This window comes from Oxyura jamaicensis, chromosome 27 (genome assembly GCF_011077185.1).
Source record: "Oxyura jamaicensis isolate SHBP4307 breed ruddy duck chromosome 27, BPBGC_Ojam_1.0, whole genome shotgun sequence".
NCBI lineage: Eukaryota > Metazoa > Chordata > Aves > Anseriformes > Anatidae > Oxyura > Oxyura jamaicensis.
The window spans coordinates 5,079,189-5,101,214 of NC_048919.1; the positions used below are offsets into that span (position 1 = coordinate 5,079,189).

Here is a 22,026-nt window from a genome sequence, read left to right on the forward strand (position 1 = left end):
TTTCCGGTGTAGATGAGAGCTGAGGCCACCGCTGTGTTTTCAGTGTGTTCGTCCCCCAAACCAGAGCGAGGCAGTGAGAGCTCGTCACTGCACGGATGGGGCACAGAAGTCTGGTCAGGTCCAAGTGTCAGATATTAATGGCATTCGGGTTCCTAGAAGACGCAGGGAAGCACTTCAGTGAGACACTCAAAACTCTGGCAGAAGTCTAGCACAACTGATTTCAAGAGGAAACCACATCAAAGGATCTTCCTCACGACTACACGGTTCAAGAGGGGAGCCCAGGGTGGACGCCACAGTAGGTGAACGTTGGAATTGAAACATAAATCTGGATTGCAAAGTTAAAGAAAAGTGAGAACGCAGAGGTGGGGTTGCCTGAGGGAATGAGGAGGTGGGATACGTTGGCACAAGAGGGACCAGCAGTGCTGTTCTGCGTAGTCACACCATCAGCGTCAGCTTTGGTTTTGCTGCGTGTACCCTACCCGCCCCCAGCACTCTCTGCTGGGCCGAGCAGCACTAAGCTAAAACCCAGAAAGGACAAAGATGGCTTGGGCTTCAGAGGAAGCTGCTTGGACATTCTACGTGGATGCATTAATGTGTTCTCAGAGCTTTACATTAGTCTAACCACTGCGATGCTGCACGGGTCCAGAAAGCCTTGTACAACCACCCCGAGGGGTTTGTGCAGGGTGCATTTTGGTAACGGAGAGCTTGAACAATGCTTTGAGAAACTATGCACAAAAATGCAAGGGAAATGCATTCTTTGTTATGAGGATTAATAACAACTCCCTAGGGAAACCCTAAAACCCTGTCACTCAAGCACAGCTACAGTAATTAGGATCTCTTGAATTTTAGCCTACAAAGAGTTGAAAGCTGCCTGTAAAACTCAATTGCACCCTTCCCTCCTCATTTATAAAGGTCTGGCAGGGCTTTGGGGGGGACAGTGGGTAAGTGTCTAACAACCTCTCTCTAGCTGGCCAAGAGTCAGGGTTTGGATTTCAGTTTAGTTTGAAAATAACCTTCGTAGGCCATCAGCTCCTGACAGCTCTGTTCACTGGGTGAATGTGCTGTTCCCAAAAGCCAGAGCTGGGCTGCCTCGACACAGGTACAGGTGAGTCAGGAGTGGCTGCAGCTCAAAGCTATTCCTCTATTCTGTCCCGCTGCAGCTTTCTGCTTCTCCCAGCCTAAGGCCACCTTCGCCTTTTCAGCTCTAACCTGCCTCTCCTCCCTGCTTCCACGCTTGGCCTCACACAGAAGATAGAAAAACCTCTTCAGTCCTAACCCAGAACGACCCCGTGCTGATCAGCAGGAGCTTTCATTCTTCCAGACTGTCCCTGCAGCGCTTCTCACACTTGCAGACACTGCTAGCCTGTGAATTTTCAGTTTCACAAGGCAGCCCTGCCATGTATCGGGCACACGAACCTTGCCAAGTAGCATTTCTGTGCCCAAAAGGACATTCCTGGGACACGTTATCTACTTGTTCTAGCAGGAGCTCGGCCCTAATCATACTCTCACTTACACCAGAACAGCCCTGCCGAGGAGCTGCATTAATTTCTTTTCCCACTACAGAGAGGAGGGCACAACTCCAAAGGTCCACGTGCTGGAGTAACCCCGCTTGTTCCCTGACACTGAAAAACTGCAGACTTGGCCTTCACCTTGTTGCATGCAAGCTTGAGGCAAGTTCCACTGTGCCTATTTTGCTTTACTGGAGTTTGGATCTGGCACGAATTACAGAAAGCTCAGGGCTGTCCTGATTTATGGCCAGGTGCAAGAGCCGATGTCAGCAGCACAGCTCCAGCAGTGACGAGCAGAAACCCACTGCCATCCTGACTCTGCCCCACCAGCCCCGGGCACTGATCAGGCTCTGGGCAGACAAAGCTTCCTTCTTCTCACCTCAGGAGCAAAATAGGCCACCACACTGTGCCTGTCTGCCTTCATCTTCCTGAAACGGAGGAACTAAACGGGACGCAAACTCCTGTTGTCTCACACAGCAAAGCGACCTCTGCTATGCACTTTGAAGATCTTACACGCAGGTAAGATTGTTTGTTTTTTCCCCCAGCTACATCAGTTTGTCTAATAAAGGATAACGCCTCCTCCCACAAGCTTGCCTTGCTTATCTACCTGCCTGAGCTGTTTACAATGAGGCAGCAGAAAAGGCCAAAGCACGGATATTTATCTATTCTGCGAGAGCTTTAAATCTGAACATCTGCTGCAGAACAGGCTGGCACTTACAGCTCCATCACTTGGGAGTTCAGCTCCGTGATTGTGTCGTCAGTGCTGACAGAAATCAAGACAGCTGCCGCGTTAAATTCCCAAGGCGGGCGTTGAGGTGGGGAGTCAGGCAGAGAGAGTGAGAATGTGACGAATCAGGAATCGAAGTAACTGGACAAAAGCTCTTTCTCTCCTCTTCTGCACCATCCTTCCCACTTCCTCGGAAAGCCAGCCCTGGTGGCTTTCTCCGACCCTCTCTCCCCACCCCGCACTCACACGCTCGCGTCCTGCGGCTTTGGTACCTTTTCTGCAGCGACGGGCACTGAGGCTGGCGTAAGGCTGGTGGGAGATTCTGGACGTTTTTTGTGCTTCTGTTTAGGTCTTTCCTTGTCCTTACGACTCTGCAAAAGAAATCAGAGAATACTGGAAGGCTCTTTTCCTCTGCTGAGAATAGCAGTTTGTAAGGGAAAAGAAAGGAGGGTGTGTAGGGGTGGATTTACAACCATACATTCATATTCCTCTTCCCTTCTCCACCCATCCACAAGAGCCCAGTATCCCTTCCCCCACGCCCCAGCTTCTGGCTGGGAGCGTCCCACTATCTCTGCCCCAGCTGCAGCCAACATCTGGAGCGCAGAATATCAACAGAAGCCCCTGAATCAGTTTATGGTAAGATGATAGGGAAGGATTTAACAAGCTCTGGCTGATTTCAAGAAACCTGAGCTTTCCTCTTGCTATTTCCCCAAAGGGGCTCTGTGCCCCCTTATCCTCGCTCTCTCCTTTCTTCAAAGGTTTCTCGGATACACCCTGTACAGCCAACGGAAGGATCTTGACTTCAGCACGTGTTGCACGTGCACAGGTAGAGAGATCAGTCAGCGGAGATCTCAGAAACTACTCCTGAACCCAACGCAGAGATCCTCCCCACCTCCTCCCCCAGCAGAGAACAGCTGGGCTGGGTCCATCTCTGCTAACCGGAGCCAGACTGGTTAGATTGATTTCTTCATCCTGTTTTTTTCTCTCACTAAAACCCCAGAAAGATGGGATTCTTCAAATTGCAAACCAAGGAAAAATAATGGCCTGAGAAACACGGAGTGCTGCCCACCCTGCTGTGACAGCCTCCTGGGGACCGGGCTGTAACCGAAGTGGCGATTCTTGTGTCCTGCTCTCCGGATGTTTATGCTAAAACCGAGATGTTTTCAGGGAACGGACCGAAAACGTAAGCCTGTGCCAGGCCGTGGCTCCCACTGAAGTCAGTGGGGCCTGTGGATGCCCAAGCCAGCTGGCAGGCAGGATGGGACAGCACGCTCCAGCACACGCTCCTGCTTCCTCACGGTCTTCCTCAGCTGCGTGCTCCTGTGGGGACAAACCTGGCCGACAACAGGAGCTTTTCTGTGCTACATCTTATCACCGGACTGCTGGTGCTCATCATATCTGTTAAAGCCTCAGTTCCCGGAGCTACAGCGTTATGCAAGGATCTCTGTTCTCTTGTTCCCCTTTCTTCAGCACACATTTACAGCTTTGGCACTGAAGAAGAAAAGCTTGAGAATGTGATTTCCACAAGCTAAGTGCCGAAGCACAAATTTAAATGAAATCTTTACTAAATCTCACGATGTTTTAAATGCTCGGGGGCTTCTCAGGCTATAAATACTGCCCAAGTCTCGTGGGCTATCTGGGACAGGAGGATGGGGAAGCCGTGGCACAGAGTTACGCCTGTCGCAGACTACGTGCCGCTCAGGGCTGGGGCCGGTTGTTCATTATCCCACCAGCAGGAACAATTTGCACTCCCTTGGTAGCACGCAGCAGCAGCGAATTTCAACGAGCTCAGGAGAGCTTCTTAATATCCGCATCTCGTTTTACAAAAGGAGAAAGCAGGGCACATGGGATGAGAGAACTTGCAACGGTTTCACAGCCAGTCATCCAAAAATTCAGACAGAAGGCAGGCCCCCCCTGCACCCCCCCCGCCCCACGGTCGCCCACTTGCAACCAGGGACAGGAGAGAGAAATGGGAGCAGGAGCCGGATCCTCACTGCAATACTTTTTGCCAAATAACCGCACAAACTCGGGTCCTTCAACTTCCTGAACACCACCGAGCTTATTCTCGTCTTCTGAGCCCCAAATGCATTTCGCTCATAGAGGTGCAACAGGCGGGACGAAAACACGCTGCTGTAAGCGCTGACGAGACAGCGCTGGAATCGTTTAACTTCACATGTCAAAGAGGACAGAAGAGAGCCGAGCCGCTCTGGCTAATGGCAAGGAACCTCCACACCTCCACACACACGTGTGGGGAAAGGCTGCAACGTCCTGACTGTCACCACAGCGAACCATAAAACCTCCCCCAGCTTCACTGTGATGGCAGCAACCGAACTCACATCCTCCAGCTTCAAAATCCTGGCTGTCTGCTGCCTGGAAAAGCTCTCCTCGCTGTCGGCAGTGCAGAGCCTGCACCCGCTAACTGAGCAGTCCCCGGCTGCATGTAGGAGTGCGGACATATGTACGTATTCAGCAAGAAGCCAGCCTGCACAATAGGGACCAGATTTCTGGAACCCTCCGCTCCCATTCAGCTGCTCGGATAAATGATCAGGTTTTCCAAAAAGCTGGGTATTGAGCTCTTTTGAAGATCTTGCCCTGACTCCATGTGCTGTGCAACTGCACTTTGAACCGTTGAGGAAATCTGTCCCACAGAGCCCGGCTTTCGTGCTCTGCTCCAAGCGCTGCGCTGCACCCAGGCCCGCCGCAGCCTGCCGAGGAGCCGACCGGCGCTCCTGCTCCGCGCCGCCGCACGCAGCCCCCGGCCGTGCCCGCCGCACACCTTGCTCCTCTGCGGTGCCTACCCAGCACCTCTCCCCACCCCACGGCACCTCCTCGTCCGGGCCCCGTGCAGCTCCTGCAGGGGCAGGGCAGAAACCCGCAGGGCCTGGAGCCCGGCAGCTCTCAGTCTGCAGCCGGCGGCCCTCGAGCTTTGCAGAGGCCGGGAGCTTGCCGCCCCTGCGCACCCAGCAGGACCCCTCTGCCACCTCCAGTGACTCTCTAACACTTCTGGGTCCTCAGGCAACAGGATTTGACATCTCCGGAATCGCTGGAGAAACGCAGCACCCTGGGCTAAGCAGGCAGGACAATTAATGCCCTGGGCCATAGGGGCAGGACAATTAATTAATGCTTTACCCGGCGGAGGTTCTGCACAGGGGCCGGGCTGCCCCCAGCCCAAGGTGCTGGTGGGAAGGTGCTGCCAGCTGCCCTGTGTCAGTCCTGGGGCTCCGTCCCTCCTGGCTCTCCTGCCTGTGTTGACACGCACTAAGACAACCCGGGGCGTTCCACGGCTCGCACCAGCGGCTTTTAAACGTGTGGGTTCTCTCCAGGAACCGGAAGGCTTCAAATGCTTCCTGCACGAGCCGCAGGGTGCAAACGGAGGGGGGGGGGGGCAGGAGGAGAAGAGGGAAGCAGCACCGGCCCCTGCATCTCAAGTGTCCCTCCCCACCTGGCTTTTCTGGGCCCAGAACTTTGTCTCCCCAGCACGCAGGCGCTCTCCTCTGCAAACCCTCCTTCCAGGAAACCTGGCAGGCAGCAGAGCCACTGCCGACAGCCCAGCCTGCCCACGGAGACCTGCCCGGATGAACCACGAAGCAGGACTCAGGGGAGGAGGAGGAAGCAGGGAGGATGCACTGGGCACAGGAAACCTTTCACCGCCCCCATCCCATCTTTGCAGGCAAAAGCCGAGCCCTACCTTGCAGCCGCTCGGCGCTCCCTGCAGCAGGCGGGCTGGCTGGGCGAGCTGCGGTCTGCAGGGAACATGAACCTGCCCCCAGCAACAAACTTGGTGGAAAACAAACTCTCTCCATGCAGGGCTGAGCAGCTGGGGCTTGGCATGTGGGCACGGAGCAGGCCAGGCCTGCGGCGGGGGGAGCGCGGCTGCATCGGGGGCGTGCCAGCGCCACAATCTCCCTTCGAGCTCCCCAGCGCAGGAGGAATGAAACAGGATCTCCGGCTGCCAAAAAGGGTTGTGCACAGCTCCTCTTGCTCCCCCCACCGCCGTCTCCCCTTCCCTGAGCCCCCTCTTCTAATCTGCTGGACACCAGCAGTTGGATCATTAAAAGTAGATTGGGCAGGGGAAGGAGGGAGGGCAGAGCCAGGAGCTGGGAAGAGCCAAGTGGGCTCTGCTGCTCCCTCCCTCTTTCCCAGGCTCTCTGCAACTCCCTGCCTGGAGGAGGAGGAGGAGGAGGCCTGGCTCTGGGCTGCAGCCATGGCAGCCGCAGCGAGGAGGAAGGCAGCACCGGGCAGAGGGGCACCAAACCCCTGCCCGCAGCCTCGCTTGCACTCAGGGGATTTTGCAGGTTTGCTTTGAGCCGCTCCGAGGGGATGAGTTTTTATACAGGGACGCGCGGCCAGCCCTCGCTGGGCTTTGTGCTGTGACCTCAACTCACTGCTGCACCCCTGCTAACTGAAGGACTGGCTGGGGGCGGCTAAACACCTGCACAACAAGAGGCCCCAGCAAGCCAGGCAAGGATGCTACAAAACAAGGCTATTACGGCCAGATTAGAGCAGGTCTAGGTCCAGTACTCCCTCCCCAAAACGCTGTGTTGGTCTTGCAAGCAGCCATCTGCATCCCAACTGGAGTAAAGGTCCGCTTGGCTCCTCTGTGCCTGCGTGGAAACAAAGCTCCAAGAGGCAGACCTCCCTCACCAGCTCAGAGGCAAGCACAAAGCCCCTCACAGAACCCAGCGGGTTTAGGTTTCAGCCCAGTACAACTTCTGCAGTGTGCTCAGTCTGCCCGGCCAGATCTTGGCTCATTTCCTCTGCTGGCATCTGGGCTAGGCAGACAGACAGGCAGACAGGCAGTGGGGAGGGAGGCTCTGCCGCGCATCTGTTCAGCCACCATGGGACCGGGGGCTGCAGGGAGAAGGGGCAGGACAGCCACAGGCCTGGTGTCCCGATGAAGTCCCCCCTGCAGCCAGGGAGGCAGTTCAGGAGCTCAAGGTGTGTTCCGGGACAGGGACTGCTCCTCCCTTAAGGATGTCCCCTATCCGAATTCAAAAGTCCCCTGGTTTTGCTCACGGGTTCCACGTGCTCTCTACGAACAGCGCTGGATGAGGTCTCTCCCCGTGGGGTTTGTGCCTCAGGATGTCACAGTGCTTCGGAGGCTGTGCTCGTCTGCTCCTGGTGGGACAAATTTCATTCCAAGGAGTGCGGTGATTTTTTTCTGTGAGTTTCCAGCAGACAATATAGGTGACAGAACATCTGTACTTCATTCAACCCCTGTGCGTCATCCAGCGTTTTCTTGGTATTTAGCTATTGTTTTCTTTCCTTCTTTCTTCTTTCTTTTTTTAAACAAACCCTGCGAAGGCTCCCACAGAGTAGAGCACACACATTGCAACACCAAGCCCAAAGAAATAAATGGGTTTGGTTTCTCTAAGGTCTGGTATGTTCTGAGGAAAACCCAAAGCCTGGAGCCTTCCCATTTTCAGGACAGCACAGAAGGAAAGGCTTGGGCTGGTATCATTTGTCCCTGCGAGGGGCGGGGGATCCTGACGCTGGTTGCAGTCCCACATCACAATTGTCCCTTGTCCTGCAGAGAACAAGACGCTTCACAAATGCCAAGCTGCTTTACAGAAGGGCTTAGGAGTCCAAATCCTGAGTCTTTGCTGTCTTCCTCCTCCCATTGAAGCCAGTGGGTTAAATCCTGTGCCCTTCACTTAGTCAGGTTTCCTCCGTAAAGCCCAAGTAAACAGCCAGAGCCCTGCGCTGGAAGGGAGCTGTCGGGTGCTGAGCTCCTCGTGCAGGGGGGAGCCGGGAGCACCCGCAGCCCGGGGACTCGCACGCGCTTTGGTTTGCCGGTGAGCGCTCAGCTCCCCAGCACCGCCTGCAGCTCTGCAGGATGGGACTGGCTGTGCAGCTGGACAAGCTCAAGACAAAACCGCTCTGCTTTGGTCCCCCCTCGGACCTGCAAACAGCCCAGCACCTCCGGCAGCCTTTCTCACCCTGCCCATGCAGCTGCTCTGCACACCTCGTGCCCCTCTCCGGGCCGACTCCCCCTCTGTAAGAGGAAGGAGAAGATCTTACACTCGTGCTGCGGCCGTGCCAAGCGACCCCAGCCCTGATGGGGCCCCCGCCGGACCCGCTGCTCAAAGCACAACGAGCAGCCAGGAGTGGAGAGCGGCGAGGCAGCAGCGAGACGGAGTCTCTGCACGTTTGTGAGGAACCCAGAGGCTAACAATAGTGGCAAGCACCACTGAGAAGCCTATAAATAAACCCGCAGTCCTCCTGTTTTCGCTCTCCCCCTGGCGCTGACCTGCTTTCCAGCCACAGCTGGGAAGTGGCGCTCCCCTGCCCTACCTGCCGGCCACGAGACCGCGCTCCCACCCCGCCACCAGACACTGTGCAAATATAGAAACCCGCTTCCAGCCCCCAGCCTTGGACCTGCACCGTCTGCCCGTTATAATTACAGCTGAGCTCTCAAATCCGCCGCCAATCACCCCGATCCTGCCCTCTCGCCACCCCCTCCGCCTGCTAAAAATAACGCATTCCAGCGCAGCGCCAACCTTGTGCCAAGCGCTGCTCCCGGCCCGCGGCACAGATGCTCTTTCTCCCTCCTCCTCGCCTCGCAGCAGCTGAACACACAAGAGGAGTAAATACTCCAAATACGTTTTTCAGCCTCGTCGGCAGTTGGAAATGTACTGCCTTGGTGTCACAGCAGGGTAGGCACGGCTTTGGACGCGCAGCATGGGAAGGGGGGGGTTGCCTGTTTGCCACCTATCGGGTACGGTTTGGGCAGGCTCCCCAGACACCAAGCGGGCAAGGTGGGCAGCGTTCCAACCCGGGTACTGAGGGATAACCTCTGTAAACAAAGAGGGAGACGGCTTTCCTGCCCACACGGTTTATGGACTCTCAGCTGGGCCTGCCAGAAGGGTGCCAGCAGGTACTAAGTGATGGCCACGCTGCTTTTCAAAGCCTGGATGTCCTTGTCCCTGGGAAGCTGGGCTGGGATCCATCAGCCTTCAGCCACAAAACCCACCAGCATGTCACTGGGCTGTTTCTGGATGTGGGTCACTATTATTACTATTCGTAATGATGTATTGATTGTGAGGGTGTCTACTGCAACAAGACAGAAACAAACAAACAAGAACTAGACGGCCAGACACCTAAAACAAGACTTAAAAGAATCACACCACAATTTGCATGGGAATCACCAGCTGGGTTTATGCAACAGGGTACGTTTGGCTTTTGACCACAGTGGAATCAACCTGGAGGTTTCTTGGTGGAGGAATTCTGGATTTTTCCTAGCAAAACCAGGATCTGGCCCATAAAGTATCAAAAACTATCTGACCATACTGAAAGTATTCCTGCATAAGTTATTTCTGCTCCAGAGCCTACAGCACTGTTTTGGATAGATGGGTGCAAAGGAGGACGGCAGTACTACATTGGGGATTCTTGATACTATAAAAGCTGTATACACCAGCAGATGGGGAAGATCTCTTAGTTGGCTGCCACTTGCCTTAGAACCTAATACTCCAAAAGGCACGTGTCCCACCTATCAGAGCTATGTATTTTTTAAAATAATAAACAGTTCACAAGCCTCTGGTCCCCTCATTTCTGTTGGTATAGACCTTTCCACACAGGAACCTGCACCCCTATCAGAACCCTGAGGTCTGCTGGGCTTCTGCCTTACACATTCACTGCTGTTTTTCCTTGAAATATGAGCCTTCATCACGTGAGTCAGTTGGTTAATTATGAACCTTGGTGTGCTGTTAACATGTCCTGTAACACCACAGCAGTTGTGATGAGTGTGTCTTAACCTGCACAGTTAAACAAATAACTGTTGTACCTGTCAGATCTGGCATTCAGTGCTCTTCTAAATACTTGTTCAGCAAAAATAAATTGTTTTCACAAGTCGATTTGAAGCAGGTGGCCAATCTGGCTAACAGTGTACTACCTAAGCTATGCTAACTACTGTTGTTGCCTACAAGTAACCTGCCGGCCACAATGCAGATTGCTAATCAGTCCTCTAAAGCTTGGACTCTGGGGTCTGAGGACAACGACCTCCAGTTCCTGTTCCTGAGCTGCTGCATTTAAAACCACAGCCTGAAATACTTCCACACAGATCAACTCGGTAGCTGGAAACCATAGCACAATGTCATCCTCAAAGCGGACCTGCCACAAGTTAGAAATGTGAAAGTCGCACATTTCCTAAGTGTGTTCTGCCAAGACCCCTCTGGCATAATCTGAACACAAAAACTTGGCTCCACATTCCCCGTGGCTGTGCTGCTCTATTTACATACACATTTCTAGAGTTGTGTTTAGAAACACAGCCATTATTCACACCTCTGACTGTGAAACTCTTTGCAGAGTCAGGGCTCACCTGAGAAGCAAGCCGTCAGTGCTCTCTGCACACTCTTCCCTTTCTCACCTCCATCCCACATGACTCTGCCTCTGAAGGGACAACTCTGTGCAGATCTTACCTTCTTTGGCCTTTCGTGGTGGGATACATGCTTCTCTTGAGCAGGGGACGTGGATCGACTCCGTCTTCCAGCAATGAAGGAGCTCCCTCCAGAGTGACGTGAGGTCTTCTGAGGTAAGTGGGGAAGGGAAGAGATGGACGACAGGGATGGGAGACAGGGAGAGAGAGGAAACTGTTATAGAGTCCGGCCTTCACTGTTACAGTGAGCAATGTTATGGTAAATGGCTTGTCTACAACATGCAGGACCAAATTATAAAACTAAAAATCCTGGGGTTTTGGTGACCCATGCACACTGAGACTTCTAAGAAGAAAGGCACAGCGGCTAAGAGACCGTTCTGTAAACAAGATAAATGGCAGCAGCAATGTTGTGTAGACAATCAGTCCTCCCGAGCAGCAGCGTCTGTGTTTTGGTCTTGCGTGGGGTGTGGGTGTGTATGTGTATGGAAGGATGCTCTGTTCTCAGACGCCGGGCACTAGCAGAAATCCTGCTATCTATCTCAACATCAGTAAATCTGATACAGAGCTAGGCTTGTATCAGATACTGAGGGTACCTGAAGGGCAGGGAAGGTGTCCTCCAGTTTGACTTTGAGGGGAAGCTCAAGACATCAGTCACTGCATGTGACAGCACTGATAAGCAGAAAGGAAAGTGGGAAAAGCCAGCAACAAAGGAGCTACTGATAGATAAACCTGTACCGAGAGGATCAAGTTTCCTTTTTGCTGCAGGGGGGAGAGCAGGTGTCTACTAATTATGCAGAACAGGAAAAGGGTTCCTCTCAGTCCTGTAAATAATAGGGGGAAGTCCTTTGCCCCAAATATCCCTCAAACCATCTGTGAATGACTCCGGTCTCTTATGGACTGTCCCTGTCCTCAGGCAGAAGTTCGGGCTGTTCTGTGTTACACCCTCCTGCCCAGGGTGCCTGATGTACACTAACTCCCTGGCTGCTCCCTTTTCCTGTCTCAAGCTGCCTCTTACACTAGGGGCAGTGCTTTAGCATCTGTCTTCGAAGAAAAAACATGCATTTGACTTCTTGGGATTTCTTTTTCAACCATACAGACTGGGTCAGGGAAAGCAGATGGCCTGTGGTTTTGAAAATGAGCTAAAGATGCTATAAAAATGCAATAAATACATTTATTTTTATTCCTAAGTGACTCTGTCTGAATGGCTGAAAAGAGAAGCATCCTGCAGACCTTGTTTATGTATTCTTGGCATTTCTTACTGCTCAGAGCACAGACACAGTCTAGAATGAAGACAATGCCTTGAAATAAAATCCACGGAAGGGATGAAGAAACTCACCATTTTATTGAAGTGGTACTTGCAGTAGCCACAGTATTTGACATTGTCGACTTCTAGGACTTCCTCTTCACATAAGAGGCCAGCCATCTGGGCACTGAAATACATGAAACCAAGAGGAGGATAATGCAAACTGTACAGACAGAAAACATATCCCATCAACAAGCAAAACACAGTTCAAGATATCCAGGCAAGGTCTTGAAGTCTCCTGTCCTGCTTGGCAAATAGCTTTCAAGGACCAGGAAAAGAGTTCCGACCATTTATAATTCATATTAAGATCTTTAAAACTGTCAGTACTTTCCTGCCAAATTGCTTTGCAATTTTTGTCTTTTTTAAGGCCTGGGCAATCAGTAACAATTCCAACAAAACACATATCAGAAACAAGGAATCCACGTAAAGCTGGGAATCCCCATGTTCTACTGACAGGCAGTGTTGTTTTCAGGCTGCAGGGTACACGAGGATATCAGCCCATAAAATCACATCATCTAGATGATACTTCTGTATGTGCTGCGCTGAAAAGGAACATTCCTGGGTTGTGACTCATCTCTTCTCTTCTTGAATTCCACACAGTCCTAGGGAAATCCCCGGACTTCATTCTCACCAGGGAAGGCTTGCTGGTGAAACCTCAGCCGTCCTGGGGAAGTTCCCCTCACAAACTGAGCAAGGATGAGATACCCCTTGCCTAAAATAAGAGCAGCATGATTTGCCCCAAACCCCATGCCACCTGTTTGGTGCAGCCTCAAAACCGTAGCAGCGAAACCGATAGCTGGGGCTGTTCCTGGAGTGATACTGTGGGGAACTCACCAGGTGACATGGAAAGCTTGCCGGCAGCCATGTCGATTACAGGCCATGCATGCTCCAGAGGCTGCTTTGCTCTCTCTGCCCTGCTCTTCACAGATGTAGCAGGTCTGCAAAAAAGAAAAAAAAAAGGTCACTCAAAGAGGTAGACTACTTTACTCTCACTCTTCTCCAGGAGGCAAAGCCTTCAAGAACTTATAACTCGTGTCCAGTCATCTTCCTATGACAGCAGCTCTGCGTTGTTTCTCGGTGGCATGCACAAAACTTATGCATCTTCTTTTTCTCCCCAAATAACAACTGGGTCTGATCAAAATATGGATTAACCAACATGCAGCTCCAAGGAGTGGTGGGGTTGCTCAGGTTGCCAAGTTAAGAGAGAGGAAAACAGAACATCAAAACTTATTTGCAAGAAAAATTACATTTACGTTGTTAGTTATTTTTAAAGGGATCTAAGTACCTGGAATTTAAAATAAATTGGACAGGAGACTTGGAGGACTAAGACGACCTCAGAAAAGCAAGGCAGCGCAAGGACATTTGGGGCAGCAGGAGAAAGAGAAAGCCTTACCTTGTTGAAGCGGTCGTGGGGTACATACTGTAGGACAATTGGCTCCATGGTGAGCACATTGGCAAACTGCACCTCTGGGATGTACAGAGCACAGACAACGTGGGCCCACCCTGGAGAAGCAAACAAGACAGAGAGCAGAGATTCACGTGGGGCAACCCAGAGGAGTCTTATACTCAGACAAGGCTGCAGACAAGCATGGGAGGGAAAGGAGGAGGATATAGGAAGGAAGCCAACTTAAGTTAGATGCTAGATTTGAAATACTGCTTGTTGCAACTTGGTTAGGAATCAAATCCTTTGTGGGAGAAAGATAGACAGATACTACCTCCAGATGAAATAAGAAAGCAGAGATTTCTTTGGGAAAAGAAACATACGGCACTAAATGCCCTTAAAAACATCCCCTTGGGACTTAAGACCCAGAGCTGAAGACCTAACCAAACCCAGAAAAGCATCCAAACAGTAAATGATGCTGATGGGACAAGTTTGACGTGTAGTCCCATGCCAGTGGAAACAAAGCTCCCTTTATTGGCTGTTATCAATGGTTAAAGAAGGCTCTTTTCCAGCAAGCCAAGTTAGATTAAAATCTAAATCCACTGAGATACTTCCCAAATCAAATGTGTAAATCGAAATACCATCTGATCAGGACAGAACTGAGAAAGCCTGAAGGTCAGGAGCCTTTGGGGGACAATCCTTACTGGTATGCCTACTGCACTGGAAAGATTTAGCTAGAATTAGGATGGATTCAGCTGGGCAGGCAGAACCAAGCTCCATGAATATGGAATCATACAGCACTATAAGTACTTGGGCTATATAATTTGGTATAGTGGCACGGTTATAACACTTCTTGTGCATGTCTACAGGGACCTGACCAAACCACATAATAACATGTTTGGAAGAAGATGCTGTGTAGTTATAAAACAATCCCCCAACACGGTACTTTTACTACCACGCTAAGGCTCTCAGTATTTATGACTGGCCCTAATGGACACTTTTACGAAATATCCTGGACTTGGGGCTTCTTCTCTAAATATGGGATCTATTATAATAAAGACCTCCTTGCCTAATTTAGCTTATAGTGTATTAAGGTAAGTGGCAGGTAGGCCATTCTGAAAAATATGAAGATTTTGAGGAAAAACAGTTTGATCCATACAATCAGCAGCATCAGTAGCTGCAAGCTCTGACAACTGAAATCAGACTTCACGGTACTTCACAGTACCAGAGACAAGCATCAATGATGAGCAAGTAAGTCCCACAGAGAGAAACACCTTTGCTGTGTCCTGATCCCCTACTTTTGGACAGGGGCTCAAGGCTGAGGCTCCATTAACCTGAGGATCACATCAGTGAGGCAAACAACTCAGCAACTTCCACTTTTCCATAAACTATGACATATCGTGCACTAATTCCTGCAAGGTTAACCTCAAGAAACAGCACATTTCAGGGGCTGTGCTTCAATACCAGCCAGAGGTCAGTCAGATTCCCCCAGGGAAAGGTCTTCTCGCCATGGTGATTTCAGAAGGTGAAGTTTTGTAAGAAAAGGCAGAGTGTTTCCATTCCTATGGAGCCTCCAGCCTTCCCTTTCTGGTGACATAGGCTCGGAAAAAAAATTGCACCCGGGACAGCTGCCGGGAGGCACTGCAAGACATACCGGCTCCACGCAGAAGTACTTACCTCCGTTGTCGGTCCGTTTCAGGGCTCCGTCTTTGTGGGGACACAGTTCACATCTCTTGAAATTAAGCAGAAACAACAAGTTTAATCTAACTCCCAGGGGCATGGGGCCAGAAAAGAGATGATTAATTTAAAACACGCTTATAAAAGATGGGGCTGCTTTCAAAGAGAGGAAGTGGAAGAAGGGCTGAAAGTGGTTTGGGTACAAAAAGATACTGTGACACAGCTCGATATCGTCCTGTGTGACGAGGATGTATTTAAAGCCTCAGCCCAAGAGCCACAGGGCTGCAGGCGAACCTTGACTTTCACAGGGCTTTTAAAAAAGAAGTTTTAGTCCTTGCGGTTGTGAAGTAAAACTGAAAACCGTGACTCAGAGAGCAAAAGGCAAATAAAGAAAAGCCATTATCTATCTTTGCCCCTTTCCTTCCTTCTCTCTTTCTCTTGCGATATTTTTTCCAGCCAGTCTCATGAATGCTGAGTGAGGCTGTCGTGACATTTTTACCCGCAAGGTGCAGGGGCCGTGATGAGCCTGGTCCCAACGCCTGGGGCCAGCAGGTGGACACCCAGGTGGACACCCAGCTTCCCCAGCCCCAGGGGCTGGAGTTGGAATAGAGAGACAGTGAGGGGAGCATTGGTGCTGGAGGGTCCCTGACGCAGGGGAGGGTGCAGGGAGCTCCCTCAGCTCTGACATGGTGGGTGGGAGGTCACAGGTCCAGCACTGTGACAGGCTGTGAGGGATAGCAATGGCTCCATGCCTCACTCCATGCTTGGTCACTAACAGCTGCTTCTGGGGACAGCTATGAGGGGGAAATCACCGATTCCTCCACCCAGGGCCAGCAGCCAGGGGGTGGCTGGAGGTGAGGGGAGATGCCCCCCTCATGCTATGTCTGCAGGACACCGAGGCCTCCAAGGCCAGCAGCGGCCCAAACCCACTGAAGGGCTCTCCTCAGGGCTGCGCCAGAAGGGCTCACCCCACCCCACGCACACCCAACAAGGGAGAGACGAGGGGACAGAGAGATGCCAGCCGGGCACGATGGCAAGAGCCAGATAAGCCCAGTGCCTCGGCCCTCAGTGCCATTCCTACCTCAGAGCAGGTGGCGAGGACTGTGCTCCATTTCTCCCCTCACTACTGCGGTCCTGCCTGCCCGTCATCGCCTCCATGTCGGGCCATCGCCACGTGCAGCTCTCCCTGGGCCATAAAGCCCTTTTGAAGCCCTGAGGTGGTTTTGGGGCACATTGCCACACACAAGGGACACTCTCGCAGCCCCAAGCGCTCCTCCCAGGAAATGGTCATTGTTTTCTCGTGACATCAGTCAGGGAAAATTTCTATGCGTTTATTGTTTTGTTTGACTTTTCTGCGCCTGCTTAGAAAGCCTGAAAACCTGTGACATGCAGCCCTTTTCCTTCCCTAGCGGAAATGTCTGATTTGTGATAAAAAAAAGAAAAAAAAAACACCAACAAAAAAGCTGTTTTTCTGTGAAAAATGTGCTTCATCAGAAAGTTTTGAAATGAGCTGTCTGGTATCGAAGCGAGACGGCAGCTGTACCGGTATGAGTGTGTGGGGCATGCTTGCTGCCGCTGCTCCGCTACATCCACCCAGCTCCGGCAAGCCCCATGTGTGACGGGGCAGGTGCTCGGTGCCACAACAAGCACCCGTGTACTGAGCAATAACTGGCCTCCAGCAAAAACATCTGCGGCCGAGTTGTCCCCGAGGACCTTCCATAAAGGTGGTTGTCCTCAAGGAAACTCAATGTTTCCTCTGCTGTCATTTTACCTCTTGACACAATAAATACGATCGCAATACTTTGGGCAGCAGGGAGGCTCAGTCCAGTTCTCAGACATTTTTGTGGAGTCAAGTGCGTGGGGATGCCGAATAGGTACGTCTGGCAAACACAGAATTCCTGTAATAATGTATAAACGAGATGAGAGGACAAAGACCAGTGCCATTGGCAGCCCAGCACACTTTCCCCGCAACTTTGCTTGAAACATGTCTGGCCACAGGAGGTGATTCACTTTGCTCCTGGTTGGGTCCAGACAGGCAGGGCACTGGAGAGCAGCTCTCACAATTACCACAGAAAGCCCGGCAAAGCCAAGACAGAAAAAGAACTGGGTTAACTAGACACTGTAATAAGAAATTTGCACTTGAAAAGGCCCCTCCGCTCTCCCCTCCACCCCTCAGATCAAAGCAGCTCTCCCACTACGCGATTAGCAAAGCTCTGATTGTAACAAGAGGGGTTAACAGCTCCATCGGCCCCACACAAGACTTTTAATAGCCCTGCCTCTAAATGACAGCTAAAGCCTTCACATGATCCCTCACATGAGTGCCCTCTGGCCATTGCAGCTCACCGGGCTTCCTAGACAATTTGATTACAAAGTGGATGGGCTTTCAGTTGCTTACTGTAAGCACAATAGTGTCCACAGCATCCTTTAGGGACCTGCGCATCTAAGGAGAGGTTATGAGCAAGGATTAGTGGTACCTCTTCCTTTCACTCAACTTGGATAGGCCAAGGAAGTCTCCAGCGTTTTAATTTCAACTCTGGGAAAAGAACAGAGCTGGTTGATTAAAAACAGGTTGTGATGGCGAAGGTTAGAGTTTCTGAACCCCTAGGGCTTCTAACTCAGGGACGGAGCACCAAGCCATTAGACCTGACAACCGAAGTCAGGGCTCCTGAGCTCTCCTTCCAAAACTGAAGTGATGGAGTCTCTTTATAAGAGACACACAGAAATTGGGATGTTTTAAAGTGCTCTCTAAGGAGAGCAATGATCTTCCTGCCTTCATATCTCACTTTCAAAGTAAAAGTATCAATATCTAGCTAATAAATATGGTTGTTATGGACCAAGCTCGTAAACTGCTTTAAGATTCCTCTATGAAGGCAGATGTGTGAAGACAAACACTGCTGTTTTGCAAAGGAGTTTGCCACACAGTCATTGTGAAAGAAATACGAATATCAGTTTATCCTGCTGTTGACAGTGTATTTTGCGCTTACATAGCAGTATCTCACATTGAAGACCCTCAAGGCAGTGTCTGCAGGCTGATAGTGCTGCTTTTACAGCTGGAGAAAGCCGGGCACCGAGAGGTGCAATGAAACCCCTGGGCACTGGAAGAGCCACACCTTCCAGCCTCGCTGGACCATGGAGCACAGATTCAAACAGCGTGTTAGCAGCAGAGCCACGCACAGATCTCCTAAGACCTGACTCATTTCCCTTACTCTGATCATGCTGTTCCCTACATCAAAGGAGTAGATTCTTTTTATGTATTTACCCATTTGCGTGTCTGTTGCTATGACTGCTGGAGTTTAACTGAAAAGGTGAAGGATTTAGATAGGAAATCATCCCCAGCTCTGCTTAGGAAGGAAGATTATCACTGTTCAGTTATTATACTAGCAGGGCTGAATGCCACAGACTGAATGGCATGACTGAAGCCCACCACGCATTGTCTAACAGATTTCACTGAGGGCAAGTTAAATAAGGAGCCACCTGCAGGGGTATTGTTTTCTTGATACCTTGGAGGCAGTTTGAAGTGCCTAAAGTGCAAGAGAAAAGTTAAAATCCTTGCGATGAGCACAGGTGAGGAGGACTTGTGTGTACATGCACTACTACAGCTTACACTGAGTTGCAGCTAACACCAAAGAGCTTCTCTTTGCCTGCACGGCTGGAAGAGAGGGGGGAAGGAGGCTCATGAAATCCAAATTCCTTTCTTTACTATGAAACTATCTGCAGGATGTAAAAGCACTCAAAGACACATTTGATCTTCTTTACTGCAGTGCGCATAAAAGCAGCATCTTACAAAGGCAAAAGAGCTCAGGTCTGAAAGTCTGGTCTTGTTTACACTCCCACTTCCAATGAGGAATGAGTTAATGCAATGTATAAAGCATGGTACAGATACCTAATTCCCCCATTCACTCATCTTTGCCAAGTTCTTCGCCCATCTGTGAAACAGATTAAACTTTTGTACTGCAGCAAGCAGAGAGCCCAGCTGAGATGGAGCACGCTATTTGCTCCGTTCTGCACAGATCCGCATATTCAGAGGTCACCCTCATCAGCTTCACTAGGTGTGTACTTTAGAAACAAATGGCTAAACCAGTTCAGAAGGCAGTGCAGATATTAATAAATGTTGTTTGTGCTGGTTGAGGCATTCCGTATTTGAAAAAGCCAAAGTTTAATCTACATTGATTTTTTAAGGAAGTGAAGGGGGGAAACGGTCTCAGATTTACTGCATGGCAAGCATCTCTGGCATAACGAACACGGTAAAGATCTATACCCTGGCCCCTCAGCAGCTGGTTGGTGTAGCTGTATCTGATAAGGGTTCACATGGGAAGTTGCAGAGTAGCTGGTGTGCTATAAACTCACAGTCTAGTTTACTGCACAAATAACTTTGCCACATAGACGGGCCTAAGAGGCAGTCCTGGCCTGATTGTTTCCACTTTCCTGCCTCACCGGGAAATGCCAGAATTAATTAAGAACATTCGCAAAGTGTTCCATACTGCTAAATTGCTACTTAGACAGAAACTAAAACCTGATCCAGCTTCCTGTCATTTTCTCTGCTATTTAACAAACTCAGAAGACTTTATGCAGGAGACTGTTGCTGCAAATAAGATATGCATGCCAACTCATCCTGTCTGTCAGTGCGATAACATGCACTGTACAGCAGCATCTCAGGTGGTAACAACTTTCCTCCACTCCAAAACTTTCTGAAGAGTTGTACAGAAAAAACTGCAGGGAAGCCACCTTCTAGAGGAATGTCGTTTTTTTAAAAAAAGATCGAGGTCCCTAGATGCAAAAATTTCATCACTGGTAACTTGCTTAAAAGTACTTTTGGCAGCGTTTTCATCAAAATGGCTAAGAGCACTTTATAAATAAACAAGAAACGAGGAGAAAGCTTTTAGAAGAGAATTCGCTTCTCGGATAGGTGAGGGGTGAATGCCTTGTCCAAAGTTATATTGCAGGCTATAGGCAGAGCTGGGATTGCAACCACGCAGTGCCGAACGCCAGGCTCCGTCACTTTTGTCAGTGGACCATGCTGCTTCCAGCAGAGGCGTGAAGGGCTCTGAACCAACTCGTTCCGTTAAGCACAAGTGTGCTCTGTACTCACCACCCTGGCGGCTCTCTCTTGAGATTCACATTTCCGACAGAACCATGGTCCGGTAGGAACCTGGACAATTCCATAACAAGCTGGAAGAAAAGCAGAGAGAGTTCATTTGACTGTCTTTAAATCGGCTGTTAATTTCTCAGCTGCATATCAAAGTTTGCCAAAGCTGTCATTAGTCAGAGATTGGTAACAAGAACAAAAATTACATCTAAGCAGCATTTTATTCCCCTTTCCAGTTTCCACACCCTGCAACAGCGGACAGCCCTTTGCAAGAGGTCCAGTGTGATACATTTATTCAAGCTCACACCCAGTATAAAATATCCTTATAAAAATCAGTCCTAAGTGGGAACGCAGCACTTCACAAACCAGGCCCAGTTCTGGCCTAGTGAACACAAACAGGGTAATTTCTTACCCCTTAACTTTTAAAATATCACTAGTGATTTAATATAAAATTATGAAATAGATGGCTATTAAGCATCTTAACCATAATTAAGACTAAGATAAAATCTCAGTATCATAAAGGAAGTAATCTCAGTGTGAGTTCACACAGATATCAAGAAAAACAAAAACAAAAACATTTACCCTGCACACTCCCAGGCTTGTAAGTCACATCCAGCAGCAGCCTTTTGCAGCATGCTTCCAATGTCACCGAATTCAAGTTTTTTAGGACTAACCCCCAAAATCAGTTCTGCATTGATACAAGACTTCAGCTGATAACCCAACAAAACTGTTGTCCTTATCCACCTACACCAGGCATCCCTCTTGCTTTCTATATCCCTACTGATGGTCTCAGGGTCTCCCTGGGCAAGCTGCAGCTCCCATTCCTTTGAAATTCATTCCCTTCTCTGATGGGACAATGTTTCCTGAAGACCATTCACCTTCTTTGGTGACCTTCTCCCTCTCACCATTCAGGGATGGTCTTTGTTGAGTCCCTGAAGAAGCTTTTCTGACCCTGAAAGGGCTTTTGGCCACCACATATGGAGGTATAAAGCAAGAGATTGGCAAAGATAGGGGTAAAAAATAAGGCTATTTGTGCCCAGGTGAGGGTATAGGAGTCTCCTAGGAAAGAAGAAATTATATTTTCCTTATTCCACCTTCAAATGCGAGCTGGCAGTTGGAATGGAATCCCAGTCACTCGAGACATCTGAAACTAGGTTGGACAAAGCATCTGAAAATATCCTGCTGGATGCAATCCTGTGATGTCCCCTGGGGAAAGGACCAGACACGATGTGCAGTAGGTTTTCTCCATCTCTCTAACGTCTCTTATGCTATTTTAGCCAGGAAAATAAACATGATTGTGGAGTTAAACTGAAAGAAGTGACTGCAAGATGAGCCAAGGCAGATACACAAGAAAATAGAAACTACATGAAAGCAATGACAGAGGAGCCTGCCTTGGGTCCATCTTTAGCAACGGGCTTAGGGCCAAAAGCAAGCACTCAGCTGGAGCCAGTGCAAGCTTCCGTGCCCACTGCTTCAAAAAGAAAAACAAGGAAGAAAACAAGGAAAAATGCAGAACCTAAATAGGGTGGCGCTGAAAATATTATTTCTAAATGTTCTTCACTATTTTATTAGAGTCTTCATTTCCAATCAGATGTTTTTGTTAACATTTTGTATCTTTTACTGGATATATTTCTAACCCTTGTCAGAGAAATGGTACCATTTTTTTTTTTTTTTTTAAATCAGCTTTAATGTGTATAACGTAAGCTTAAAATAAACAGAATGTTCATAACTGAGCTGTACAATCATTTCAAAAGGCAACTTTGGTTTTGCAGATATTCAAGCAGTACAAAGAGATACCAAACATAGCGTGTGGTTGTAGGGAACGAGACTAGAAGGCCCAGCTGAACCTCTACAGTGATTTGCTTCTGTTTAGTGACTAAAAGCCCACCAAAACACCACACGACTACCAGGTTTGTGAGCAGGCTTTAAAAAGAGGGCTGAAGGTATTCTGAACTTCCACTACACACTGC

The 22,026-nt window shown here is 49.9% G+C and overlaps 1 protein-coding gene across 3 annotated transcripts in view; it reads right to left on the reverse strand.

The window, feature by feature from the left end:
* The window catches only part of MLLT6 (MLLT6, PHD finger containing), a 39,532-nt gene extending 18,556 nt beyond the window's left edge, over positions 1–20,976 (reverse strand). Inside the window, exons 1-8 of one of the 3 annotated variants that reach the window (XM_035347513.1) lie at positions 20,060–20,976; positions 16,052–16,388; positions 14,971–15,025; positions 13,306–13,415; positions 12,747–12,850; positions 11,946–12,039; positions 10,653–10,760; positions 2,508–2,606 (exon numbers count right to left, since the gene is read on the reverse strand). In XM_035347513.1, the coding sequence (XP_035203404.1) occupies positions 2,508–2,606; positions 10,653–10,760; positions 11,946–12,039; positions 12,747–12,850; positions 13,306–13,353 (453 nt within the window). In that variant the 5' untranslated portion in view covers positions 13,354–13,415; positions 14,971–15,025; positions 16,052–16,388; positions 20,060–20,976. The remainder of the gene's footprint in view (positions 1–2,507; positions 2,607–10,652; positions 10,761–11,945; positions 12,040–12,746; positions 12,851–13,305; positions 13,416–14,970; positions 15,026–16,051; positions 16,389–20,059) is intronic. The other 2 variants (XM_035347514.1, XM_035347512.1) reach the window with 2 other exon arrangements.
* Positions 20,977–22,026: the final 1,050 nt, after the last annotated feature.